The sequence below is a fragment of the Schistocerca piceifrons genome, chromosome 3, assembly GCF_021461385.2.
Source record: "Schistocerca piceifrons isolate TAMUIC-IGC-003096 chromosome 3, iqSchPice1.1, whole genome shotgun sequence".
Taxonomy (NCBI): Eukaryota; Metazoa; Arthropoda; class Insecta; order Orthoptera; family Acrididae; genus Schistocerca; species Schistocerca piceifrons.
Window position 1 is genome coordinate 691,673,426 of NC_060140.1, and position 14,055 is coordinate 691,687,480.

Consider the following 14,055-nt stretch of genomic DNA (forward strand, 5'->3'; position numbering starts at 1 on the left):
AACGCAGTGGTCTTCTGCACCTAGTGTACGCGATACTAACCCCATCTGTATATGTGCATGTCGCTATCCCATGACTTTGGTCATGTCAATGTATGTTTCGATAGATAGACAAGTTCCTACAGGGTCATCTGTTTAACAGGCGCAACCAGGCACTCATAGTAAATGGAAATAAGAGAACACTATAATTACGAGTAGAAAAGAGGGTACGGGGTTCCGCATTGCCTTTAGCTCAGCTGCACCGTAAAGAAAGTGCATGTCTCACAGTTCCTACCATGTGCAGCGTTCCATTTTATGCAGTGCGACCATCAAGCAGATACTTCAGGGCTATATGTTGCTTATTGGCTCAATACACGCCAGCGTGTCACAAGACACCTCAAGTCAACTTGATGTAACGATGTTTGAGGATTGTACTTTTTGTTTATCTTTTTCCACCACGGAAGTGATTATGGGTTCTTAGTGCTCAATCAGTATGCGTTTCCGACACCTGGGTGTCGTTGTTGTGGGTTCCGTCGCAAAAAAATGGTTCAAATGGCTCTGAGCACTATGGGACTTAACTTCTGAGGCCATGAGTCCCCTAGAACTTAGAACTACTGAAATCTAACTAACCTAAGGACATCACACATAACCATGCCCTAGGCAGGATTCGAACTTGCGACCGCAGTGGTCACGCGGTTCCATACTGTAGCGCCTAGAACCGCTCGGCCACTCCGGCCGGCGTTCCGTTGCACTATCTGTCCCTTTGGACAGTGAGACTTTTAACACCCTGAGGAATGGTGAAGAGTGACAGGCTAAACCATTAAAACTGTACCCCATGAAGCTTTTGACTTTGACCCCAAGAACTACCTTCACGTGACAATTCGTATCAGCTGTGATAACAGGTGATAACCGGTCACACAATGATAAATCCGTCCAGTGCAACGTGGGAGGAACGTCACATGACGACTTAAATGGTTTATCCGTTCTGATAACTTGTCAGATATGACTAAAGGGGCGGGAGTTGCTGGTTCATCTTCGTATTACGTCACTTTCACTGCTCTTATAGGAATGAGCGTGAAAACACACTGCAGTTGTCATTTGACAAGCAAGGAGTTTGAGTTTAGAGTCTGCTAGCGGCGATTATCTCGGTACCCGGTAAGATACGATTATGTTGTGCTTCTTCATTCCTACTACTTAGTGATCTGAACCACCAAATTAAAGTTGAGTGAATTGTTTACAACTAAAACTGTTTGGGATTTGATTTAGATTTCAGTCGGTTGACTCGAAGCAACCGTGGCGTTATTTCACTCACAATAACGGCTATTAAAATATTTTGCATTTGGTAATACCAAAAATTTTAGCTGCATGTTATTGTAGTGTCATTCATTTTACGACATTAACAACGACAGTAATGTTTATATAAATAAAGAAAATAACTGAATAAAATACAGCAGTAAAATTTATTTTATTCGTAGTTCCATTGGACTGTGGTGTAAAAAGAGGCTAAAACGCAATACAAATGTCATGGCTTTATCTATTGCAAAACTTATTTTCCCAAGAGCTATCTACCAGGCTCAGCAGCATCACGATCAGATGGTTGTATTTCCAATGCAATAGATCGTAAGCTACGTGGCAATTGTGGTCAAACATATAATGATGTCACAGAGGTGGGCATAATACGTAAAAGATTCTGGTGATACAAAATACTGTAAATATAAAATACTGCAAATAATTGAGGGTGTAGGTTGCAAGTGCTACTCTGACATGACGAGTTCAGTACAGGAGAGGAATTCCGGGAGGGCCTCATCAAACCAGTCCGAAGATTGATGACTCAAAAAAAATTGTTTCTGCAACTGAAATAAAATATTGCTTCAGTGGCACGAATGAAGAGGGTAAAAAATAATTTTCACTATACAGCCTTGTACATATGAAGTGCCTGTAAATAGAAGGTTATTTAAGCTAAGTAAGCTGTTGATTAGAGCTCGGGTGCCATAGTGCTTGATCGTATGGAAACCATAAACATGAAATCTGACACGTTACATTAATCATAATAAAAGCACTAAACGAAATTAAAGCTTAATGTAGAATCAAAATGCCGCTTCAGTTACGTAGCTTTCCTGCATTTGTATGAGTGATTATCTGGCATTCTAGATCACTGAAACATGTAGTAATTAAGTTGAATGTTAACACTCGTATTACTGGCGAGAGCTACCTAAAAAGAACCAGAATAATGTGAAATTTTGAACTATGAGTTTTGTTTCGTTATGAGATTCACCTGATATCGCAGAATAACCAGGGATGATGAACAGTCAGTGTTCTACATTTACTATTCATTCTTACGAAAACACAACCTAAATTATCACTTTTGTTACGACAATATGCAAATAGATGAACACGTAAAAACCGTCTAAACAATGTTGACACTCGGTGGTGGCTGTTGGGAGCGACCGTACAGGCATGTGCCATTTACGGTCGCTCTCATGGGCCAGAGCGTCGAGTGTCAGCTTTGTTTACTCGAACGATGTGTACCTTACATCAGTGATTCTTAACCGCTGAGACTTGTCGATACTACCACCATTCATCGGACCTGTCATATAAATGTCACTATGAGCAGTTAGGTCGACAACGCAGTTGCAGATAGGAAGGGATGTATTTTGCAGCATGCGAAAGACAAATTTAACTCAAAAGAAAGTTGCTTGTCTCATTCTTGTATTGAACTCTTGCTGTATTGGTTAGCTTTCTTTTGCAATTACCCGATATATACTGCATAAGTCAACGGGCGCAAACAGGACGGAAAATCCTTACAATTAGAAAAAAAAGCAAGAATTACATTTATTTTTCCTTTTAAGTGTGAGTTGATTACTAGGTGTTAGTGCGAGACCGTCAAATTCATTTCTTTGATTTCTTATTACCAAGACAAGAAAAGTGTTTATCAATCATGGCTGATAAAAATGAGATTATATTAAAGTCTCGTATTTCATTTCATGCCGGATACTGGATATGACGGAAGTTGGGTTTGAAGATTTTGTTGATATTCAGTTGAGACGACAAATAGGAAAAAAGTTGTATTATACAAACCGTAAACAAATCCAGAATGAATTTCTCACTCTGCAGCGGAGCGTCCGTTGATATGAAACATTCTGGCAGATCGAAACCGTGTGCCGGACCGACACTCGAAATCGGAACAATGTATGTTCTTTCAAGGATAGACAAAGCAATGCATTCAACGAGTGAAAATGAAAAATATCAGGCAAGGTATGAAAGAGATTTATATTGTCGAGGCAGAGGCCCCTAAATCGTTGGCTAAATTCCGTACTGGTCATACAGCTTCTCGCGACACAGAAGGTAATGGACATCACAGCAAATATATTCCACTGATCTTTATAGAGAACATAAGCAAGTCAAAAATATCGTGTAAGAAATAATAATTAACAACAAATATCGAGCTCATTCTGAACGCCCTGAAGGACTACTTTAGCGATATAGTTTGAACGTGGAAATACAGATGCCGTTTCCATTCCGAAAGGATGAGTGATTACACATTACTAGATGACAAAGTATTTTCACCACTTTCCAACGGAGCTATCCATGCATAGATCACGACCTTCCTCGCTGTTTCCATTCTGATAAAAGCGTTTTCTGAGCGGAAGCTCTTGTCACTGGAAACGAATCCCCTAAAGGTCGAGATTTCTTAAAACTTTGTACCAATGCGCTGTGAATAAAAGGCAAGCCAGGTGCTGATTTATATATAACGTATAATCTCTTATAACCAAATATTATAATAATGTACAATATTTTCAGAAAAATAATACACGTGCAATAGGAACAGACAACAATGAGAGAATTCACATACTGCGTAACCCGTAAGTAAACTGTGGCAAAGAGAAGCATTGCACCTAAGGAATAGGGTACTTGCTATAGAATTTGATCTACTGGTAAATAAAAATGGCTATATCGACGAGAAGTAATTGGAAGTGTGGTCGTACGCACTTCGCTTTCGAAATACAGACACAGTAGGAGAAAAATTACATGACTTCCCCGCAGGCGATGATACATTTCTTAAAAGGTGAAAGTCCCTTGTTATGAAATAATCACAAGTGGAGAAGGTGTTTCTGACATTGTGCGTTTCGGGCATTTTTTGGAAAGAGCACATTGAATCATGGAAAACAGGAAAAGTTTAGTTCGAAAGGAAATAAAAGGGAATGCTATTTTTAGAGCAGGTAAAATATACAAGAATGATACGTTACTGAAATGTTTTCTACAAAACTTCTTAAACAATAAGACACGGTAACTGCAGTTGTACGTGTCTCATAATTTAAATCAAATAACTGTATGAGAATTGAAACAGGTTATACGGCAAACGTAATAAAACTGTAATTGCTGAAGTTCGGTGGATGGATTGTTTTCAGATTTATACACTCTGAACAAGAATGAAGGTCAAGAAGGAGGAAAGTGATCCGGAGCCAATAAAAGTGGTGAGAGTTAAGAGCCTGGACGAACAGGGCAACAAGACTGGGGAACTTGATGTGTAAGTATTTTTTTTTATGTCTAAGTACTGTCTTAAACGTTATAGAGAATTTGTTCAACCTCCATTCTTGTCTTCGCTCGTCTTGTAATATCTGTTTGTAGCAAGTGTTTTAAAATTTATCTTTGGCATTCAAAATGCAATTTTTTCTAGTGTGTCGTAATAATCTTTATTGCAACTTGAACCGTAATCCTTGTAATTTCTACATTTAATTACATTTCTTGCTCCTACTTCACGTTGATGTTCTATTTTAGCTGTCATAGATCTCTGCTGAGTCACTACGACTATATGTTTTATAGTTTGTAGCTAACATAAAAGTAATGCAAGTTATTATAGGACGAAACTATGTCCTAATTAATATTTACTGTTCTAGGGAATTCATAGAACCTGAAAAGTCAGAAAAAACAGAAGAAATCCCTAGTGTGTCCTTCATTAAGCTGGTAAGCAAACGATATGTAAATTATTTACTCCAGTAGAATTAGTGTCGGGTTCTGTAACAAGAATGACAGAAGTTGAAAACAAATTTCTCTTAAAATGAGTTTTTCATTGATTATATGTTTTTGTTAATGTTTTGCTAACTGTTCCTATCTCAAAGCTACCAGCGCCTTTTTTTTATATTTTTAATGAATCTGTGAAAGATAAGTTGTGACACTCAGTCGGAAGACTGGGTTAATACAGCTCTCCGTCCTAGATTATCCTGTGAAAGCCTCTTCATCTCTGCACAACTGCCTCAACGTGAGTCCCTTTTAATCTGCTTACTGTGTTCAAGCCCCGGTTTCCTTCTAAAATTTTTACCCCTCACGCTTCCCTCCAGTGTCAACAATTCCTTTAAGTCTCAAATGATCCCTTCTTTTCGTAAGTTGCGCCACAAATTTCTTTTCTCCCCAGTTCGATTCAGAACGTTCTCATTAGTTACATGATCAACCAATCTAACCTTCAGCATTACTCTGTAGCACTACATTTTAAAATTTTCTTTTCTCTTCTTATCTGAGCTACTAGTCGTTCTCGTTTCGCTCTCTCACGACGTTCTATTTTGAATGTTTGTCCTATAAGTTAGTAGTTGATGATAGCAGACACCACATTGTTGTTATAATAGTCTACGGAAACCAGTTCACAGATGTCGGGCACTGATGGGGTCATGTATACCATAGGAATTCACCTCCTCACCGTCGGTTAAGGATTGAAGATGGTGTATTAAATCACCGAAACTATTAGCTATATAATAAATAACATGGAAAGGACGGCTACAGGTGTTCCATTTTATTACAATGGGTGACGTACTTTTCTCTTGACATGAGAGGGAGGTTGTCTAGTTTGTAACGAATGTTCTGCAGCTGCGAGCTCACTCTGCGTGACGGAAAAGAAAGCGATCGTAACTGAGAAGTGCTGTTCTTTACTATTCACACGTCCACCACGTCACTGGTACGTTCAGAAATGCTACAAACGTGGTGCTACAAACAATATGTGCAACATATAGGGAACAGTGAAGCTCAAAATCAGAGAGGATGGCCTGAGGGAAGGGAAACGAAGATTATAGGCGTCCATTTGACTCAGAGTGGCACACTGAATGTACAGGTATTTTTTATTTCTTAAGAACATTGAACATTACAAGTTCCGGCCAAGAAGTACATAGCCTGTTTCGAAATCAGGGTTTGACGAGATCTACATTTATATGTAAACCGCAAGCAACAGTACAGTGCGTGGGAGAGATACATTGTGTCTGATAGTCGATAATGACATATGTACATACAAATACATTTAAACTTACCCACGTGAGGCTTGTATGTAATAGTCCAGATGTGCATCACACAGTCACACCTAATCCCATCCACAGAACCATGTCAGAATACAGACAGGAAGCATAAAATATGTGAAGCGAGAGACCGCTACTCCTAATAAATGACTATAGCACACTGACCCTAGTACAGCTCCAGATAAAGCGGATAAACAAGGGACTCACCGAGTCCTGTCTTTTTGGCTCGGAAACTGGTGGTTTGCTTACTAGAACGTGGGCAACCTGTGTTGTACGTGCATGCATAATGTCACATTACCCGAGGATCCGGACAAAGCGAATCCTTGTTCATAGCATACGCCACAGGTATCAGACACATCTCTCTCGACACAGCTGCTAGTGCCTCATAAAAACTATTGTCTGGGCCGATTCGTTTGCAGTAACAGTAAAGAATGCTGCAGGCTGTGTGTCCAGATGTTATCGATTTACGATGAGAGTGTTTTTACCATGGTCAGCTGTTAAGTCCCCTTTCATAAACTGACAGTTCAGAAAACCGGTGGATAGTCTTACCACACAGCATCTAGAAAACGAAAACTGTTGTATATTTTAAAGTTTTTTAATTTTATTGCGTACAAATTTTTTTAAATGAATGAAAAACAATAAAAAATAAAAAATGAAAAACAAAGAAGTCTTTTCCGTTCATGTTGTGAATGATTTATTATAATTTCGAGTTCCATGGCTTCAAAGTGGGCGAATCGTAACGAGGAGCCGAAAATTACGTTGTGAAACAATTCCCTGGAATACCCCAGCTAAAGGATGTATATCCAGTTCCCATACACATTCAGCAACTGCGAAGCATTGCCAGTTTCGATAGTTTTGAACAAAAGTCCCTAGAGAAACAAACGTTTCTTGTTTTTAGTAAAATACACATATTTCTGGAGAAACAAAGGTGACTGAGATCTTGGATGTCATTGCCGAAGAGTGTAGGGGTAGAGATGGTGGCATGTCACCCCATTATTTTTCGAAAATGTTCAATTTTTTAAGTCTTAGTTGACAAAAAATGGCACCTTAAAACGAATATACCCAAGCTTAACTAATTACACTCGTTAAAAGGTTTTAATGATTTACAGGATTTACTAACATGCCAGTAAATCAAATTCGCTTATATTATTCACTAAAAAGACAATATTACAAGTTTTAATGAGCTGTGTTGGTACGACTATGAGTGATAAAGGAGCAGGAGAGATTAGCGTGAACCTGCTTGGCTTTGCTCTAATTCTGTAGGAGGATTGGTCAGAAGACAGGCAGCAAACAATCGAACACTATGCGACAATTACGCACTGTCCGGTGTTAGTAAATAATAAAGTTACATTCAGAGCATGCGCCGAGACGACTTGCCTTGAAGAGAGTTCAGGGCAATTGATTAATACTGTAATTTTGTAAAAAAGGCCAAAGAATTATTATAAGTAAATTTTTTTACAGAGTATATTACAGTTTTGACAACAGAAGAAATGTATTTAGATTACTATACGAAGAATTTTGTAAGATTATTTTACCTTATGCTCTTTACAATGCATTTAATTACCGTTTATGACAATTCAACTCTTGTATTTTTATTCCTAGTTTTCATAGTTCTTCGCGTTTTTATATGTTATTTCTTATGTTTGAAAAATAAACTGAATTAAATCGTGTATGTAATAGGCTATTTATTTACATTTACAATAAATATTAAGCAGAACTTACTTTGGAAAAGTATTCTATATGAAATAATCTCTACGGTTGTTTGGGAGTTAATACGTAATAATCATACACACACTGCCGGTAAATTTAAATTTTAATGTTACATAACTTTTTTATACTCAGTAATAGCAAAATACGTTTTAATCCAGGCTCAAATAGGCACGCTTCAGAAGTGTTAAGTACCAGTTGAAATGTATGGACTGAGGCTTTCAGAATGCTCCAGAAAGGGATTTTAGGTCTTAATTTTTTCAAGTGGATCTCCCGTTACATCCCCTTTTGTGACCTGTAACTCATCTATTGTGTGTGTGTGTGTGTGTGTGTCGCTCTTCGCCCCTCCCCCTCTCCCCCACCCACTCATTAATTCCACGCTGGTGACGCCTGTGACTGGAGTAACACCACCCATCCCTTATGCCATAGTACTGAGGAAATATCCCTGAGCAGCCTCTGAAATTTTGTCAACGTAGTTCGGGCTCACCCTGCATGACAGTGGATTACTGTCAGCGTTTAAATGGAAGGTCAGCCTACGAAGCTGTTGGCGCTGCACACGGTGTCTTTCCACAGTACCGGTTCTCGACTGCGTGGGAGAAGCTGCTGATGTTTGTGGGGCTGGTGGGAGCCGTGGGCAGCGGCGTGTGCCAGCCGCTGAACGTACTCTTCTTCGGCGACCTGACCGGCATCATGGTGGATTTCGGGTCGGAGCTGGGTCCAGCCATCGTGTCGGCGGCCACAGCCTTCATGGCCGGCAACCGCCGGGACCCGGGAGAGACGCTGACGGACGCCGTACTGCGCGTCATGTACTCCGAGGAGACCACCACCACCAGCGGCAACTTCTCCTACGCGGAACTCACCCAACGCTTCCTCGACGGAGTACACACCTTCGCCGTCAACAACAGCATCATCGGCGCAGCCACACTCCTCTGCACCTATGTCGCTGTCGCGTGCTTCAACTACATCGCTTACACACAGGTTAGTTTGATTGTTTTCTTCGAATCTGCATCTACATCTACATCTAGACGGTACATGCGGGTTTACATCTATTCCCCTTGAGCATATTTGCTCTGAGTGGTGGACTTTGCTTTCTGCGCTACTGTCACTTCCACCGTTCCTGCTTATGTTGCGAATGGTATAAGGTAAATTTAAATTGCAATTTACGCACTGACATAACTACTTAGACTTCCGCGGACGGTGTGAAAACGACTGAAATTATTCTGCATGTTTCATCACGTCATAGCATAAAAGATAGAATAATTTAAAATATATACACTACAAAACGGACGTTTTGACCGTATTACCACGGCCTTCCTCAGTGTGGGTGCACTGGAGGAAAGACGCCTCTATTAATTGCAAACTGTCGGTGTCAGTACCCCATATTTATACATCTTTATCCTCCCTAGAATAAAAAGACGCTAGTCATGAAGAGGGAGGGACCTAAGGAAGAAGGCTATTCGGTGATTATCTGGCTTGTCGATGATTGACACATGTCTGAAAATCAGCGTTTGGCTTGTGGTGGGCATGTTTGCTTCCTCGTGTGTACAGAAGTCAAGATCCACGACGTGACAGGTTCCGCCAAGAATGCAGTGAACGATCTTAATACTACAGGAGTACAAGTGGAGAGCTGCCGACATAGGCTAGTCAGGGAGGCCATTCAGCACACGCCTGGCACGTACGACTAGGACAGCACAATAAATCGGCGATAGCTGAACAACGCCGTGACTGTGGACAGCCTATACTGTTTAGGAAGGGCGTCTACTGGCAAAGGAACCGTGGAAGCGCCAACGAAACATATGAGAGGTGAATGAAATCGTTAAGCAACCTCACAACATCAACAGAGAAGACAGCTACAAACTTCCGGCGTACTGGCTGCCGGCTATCCCTGTCCGAGGGGCCGCGAGAGATTGCAGGACGGAAACCTGACGGGGCAGGGACAAAAAATGTTCAAATGTGTGTGAAGTCTTATGGGACTTAACTGCTGAGGTCATCAGTCCCTAAGCTTACACACTACTTAACCTAAATTATCCTAAGGACAAACACGCACACCCATGCCCGAGGGAGGACTCGAACCTCCGCCGGGACCAGCCACACGGGCAGGGACACAACAACCTAAACAGGAGTGTCAGAGAATTTCCGCGCCCACCAGGAAGAAAACATGTCCACCAGAAGCCAAAAGCTGATTTCCAGACTTGCGTCAATCACCAACAAGTCAGATTTTCCACGAATAGCCTTCTTCCTACCGTGATTAAAGATAATTAATTCAATACCTTAAGCTGTCCGCAGGCGTTGATATACATACATCAACGGGGACGGTTGAAAATGTGTGCCCCGACCGGGACTCGAACCCGGGTTCTCCTGCTTATATGGCAGACGCTCTATCCATCTGAGCCACTGAGGGCACAGAGGATAGTGCGACTTTAGGGATTTATCCCTTGCACGCTCCCCGTGAGACTCACATTCCCAACTTAATGTCCACACAATACATTCGTAGTGCCCCCGCCTACTACACTCATTACTCGCTGCAGACAATCTTACCGAGTCCCATAAGAGTTCGGGCAATGAGTGAGCATCCGCACAGAAGAAGAAGGTCAATGGCCGGTTAGCCTTAACAATATATGGAGATGGTATTTGCTCTTTCGGACATGTCCGACAGAACAGATACCATCTCCATATATAGTTAAGGCTAACCGGCCATTGACCCTCTTCTTGTCCGAAAGAGCAGAAACCATCTCCACATATTCTTCCTACCCTTTCCCTTTCGTCATGACTAGCGTTCTAAATTCAACGGCCGATCGTCTTCCAGAAATATGACGTATTGCAATAAATGCGGCCACCGTTCCTCCAGTAAAACAATTTCTACAGTGACGCCGGCCAACCCCCAGAAGAATTTTGTTCATCAAGGTACACATTATTTTGGCAACCTAATAAACTTTTGCTAACGGCCTTGCTGCAGTGGTAACACCGGTTCCTGTCAGATCACCAAAGTTAAGCGCTCTCGGGCTGGGCTAGCACTTGGATGGGCGACCATCCAGTCTGCCTAGCGCTGTTATCAAACTGGGTGCACTTTGCCCTTGTGAGGCAAACTGAGGAGCTACTTGATTGAGAAGTAGCGGCTCTGGTCTCGTAAACTGACATACGGTCGGCGGAGCGGTGTGCTGACCACATGCCCCTCCATATCCGCATCCAGTGACCCCTCTAGGCTGAGGATGACATGGCTGCCGGTCATTACTGTTGGGCCTTCATAGCCTGTCCGCACGGAATTTAGTTTAGTTTTAATAAACTTTTATTGAATACTACACTACACTTCAAAGTGACACAGATACATGACACTATTTCTCAACGCAGTGACCAAGCCTTTGTCAACAGCCTACTAATCGTTGGATTTCTCAATGACAGGAATCTGCTCCTTGGACATTGTGCCATTCCAGAACCGCTGTGTGAACGTTGGAAAATATCGTTTCCCTCAGATGTTCTTTTAGCCTGTCGAAAACATGGAAATCACATGGTGCAAAATTTGGACTTTCCGATCAGCATCACTATCGTTTATGCCGTCTTGGTTAAACTGTCGCCATTTCACTAAGGCTGGAGTCGACATTGCATTTGCTCCACATACCACCAGAATTTCCCAGTGAGTCTGTGCGGAATTTAGATGGTTTACCCACAAGAACAGTACTGTCCCGCGTACTTCAACTTTTGTGGACGTTTCCAGTTGCCACGCCATTTTAATCGCACACTATGACCCATCCGTTATCCGTACCGCAGCAGAACTCTGTCTGCAAGAAACTCAGAACACGTACTCTCTTCTGACAATGCGCCACTCTTGTTGCGCAATGGTCTTTGCGTGGGATGACGTGTGTAGCCTGCTTTCTAAAGTCAATGCGTGCTTCGGAACAACGATTGCTGACATATCTCCGTAGGAGCTCGAATCTTTCTAAGGTTACATTTCCAGTATTTTAACGGGACGACGTGCTCGTTTAGCTTAACTCTCAGTGTGCTAACTAGTGAGACAGGGAGATAGCAAGATCCGAATCGGATGCGCACGTCGGATTAAATGACTTTTGATCTGTTATGCGACTCAACCTGACTTTTTAACGATTTTCCAATTTCGTTTATACAAATTATGGATATGGTCTCCAACCTCCACCAATAAGACACACAAACAGTTAAATTATGATAACACACAGAACGAAGTTAACAGTATTCGTAAACACCTGGTGCATTCGACTACCTTTCCTTAGGTTAATTTACGACTGTAGCAACTGCAGGGACATTCGGCCACAAAGTTAAATAACAAAACAAATCTGCCAAATCATGAAAACAGGGGACCGTGCACGATGGGGCAAATGCTACTAAAGAGTCTCTGTTCACATGACATATGTGAGATGAAGCAATATGTGTTTGACTCTTCTGGAAGTGTACGCTCTCGAAATTTTAACAGCAAGTCACGTCGTGAAGCAGAACGGTTCTCTTGAAGTGTCTGCCACAGAACTGAGAAAACAATGGAGGAAGATCAGAGTTCAACTTCCCGTCGACAACGAAGTCATCAGGGACGAAGCACAAGCTCGGATAAGGGAAGGAAATCGACCGTGCCTTTACAAAGAAATCATCCTTGCATTTTCCTAGAGCGATTTAGGGAAACCATGGCAAAACCTGAATCTTGGTTTGTCTGCGCGCAATTGTATACCTTCTCCCTAGCTGTTTCGCACTTGCTTAACGAATACGTGACGATGTACTAAGCTCTTTCGATGTTCTCTATATCCTTTATCAGTCGTAGACTGAGGAGTGGTACTCATGTACCGGTCGAACGATGCTTTTGTAAGATGCTTGCGTTAAGGGTGGACTACACTTCCTGAGAATCTCATTCTGTCATCCGCCTTTACAAGATTAGTTTGTGTGGTCGTTTCTCTTTATATTGCTCAATATGCATACTTCCACACGTTTAACAGGCAGGACTGTCTATAGTGAATTTTCGGCAATCAAAAAATAACGCATCTTCCCGTTACTTGTGGCACATCGTATTATATTAACAGAAGGCTTCCAATATCTTCACAAGGCATCGTCCTGTGCAGGTCTTCCTGCGTATCTCCTCAATTTTCTAGCCTTCCGACTTCCAATATTCTCTTATAGATACCTTAAATTAACGTTCATACTGTTTGAACATTTGGAACCAAAATACAGATGCACCGTTATTGTTTACACCATACACTGACACAGCATCCTGCATTAATTTCATATCAGACATTCTTCTGATGACGCTCCATTCAAACTGAAATCCACGTTGAACAGAATGGAAGAAGCAAATTGTGTATAATTTACCTCCGTTCAGCGATCAGGAGATCTGGGAAGAGTCCAGGTAGCTGAATCCTCGACATTTTCAAAGAGACCAGGTAGATGAATCCTCGACATTTTCAACGCCTAATGAGGAAAGGCCCAGAAGCTCTAGGAAGGCCATTTCAGACAATTTTAATCAGCAAGCCGTCCGCCGGCTTGTGAAAAATTTCTACATTACCGATAAAGAAGATCCACTTTAAATGAGATTTAAAAAATTATTGAATTCAATATACAGGGTGTTACAAAAAGGTGCGGCCTGACTTCTGATGACAGCTACTCACGACGAGAAATGTTATCAAAAAATTAGCTAGAAACATGGTGATTTTTGATAACATTTCTCGTCGTGAGTAGCTGCCCGGCAAAAAGTACTTTAAAAATTGACACAAATAGTCTCGACCGCAAAAACATTTATTTTGATGGTAAACGGTTTCGGTAAGTTTTTGACCATCCTCAGACCCTCATACTACGGTGGGAGTCGGTGGCGGTGAATGGAGCGGGTGTTGTAACGCCACGAACTTCAGCTGCTCACTGCTGTGACAAGTTGACATTCGTGGGAATTACATCATCCGCTCCATTCACCGCCACCGACTATCATCGCGTCATGAGGGTCTGAGGATGGTCAAAACTGACCGAAACCGGTTACCATCAAAATAAATGTTTTTGCGTCCGAGAACGTTTGTATCTGTTTTTAAAGAACTAGAAACATGGAATCAATTTGTGTTCCCCTGTCGACAGCACTCATTACTTTACGAGAATAAAA

The 14,055-nt window shown here is 41.6% G+C and overlaps 1 protein-coding gene and 1 non-coding gene across 2 annotated transcripts in view; one reads left to right on the forward strand and one right to left on the reverse strand.

Annotated features, from left to right (window-relative positions):
* Positions 1-4,406: 4,406 nt before the first annotated feature.
* LOC124788967 (ATP-dependent translocase ABCB1-like) overlaps positions 4,407-14,055 on the forward strand; it is a 75,518-nt gene continuing 65,869 nt past the window's right edge. The window contains exons 1-4 of the mRNA XM_047256257.1: positions 4,407-4,504; positions 4,875-4,941; positions 8,535-8,689; positions 8,795-8,939. Coding sequence (XP_047112213.1) covers positions 4,407-4,504; positions 4,875-4,941; positions 8,535-8,689; positions 8,795-8,939 — 465 coding nt within the window. The remainder of the gene's footprint in view (positions 4,505-4,874; positions 4,942-8,534; positions 8,690-8,794; positions 8,940-14,055) is intronic.
* Trnai-uau lies at positions 10,289-10,363 on the reverse strand. The gene has a single exon. It is a non-coding gene; the product is annotated as a tRNA-Ile (tRNA).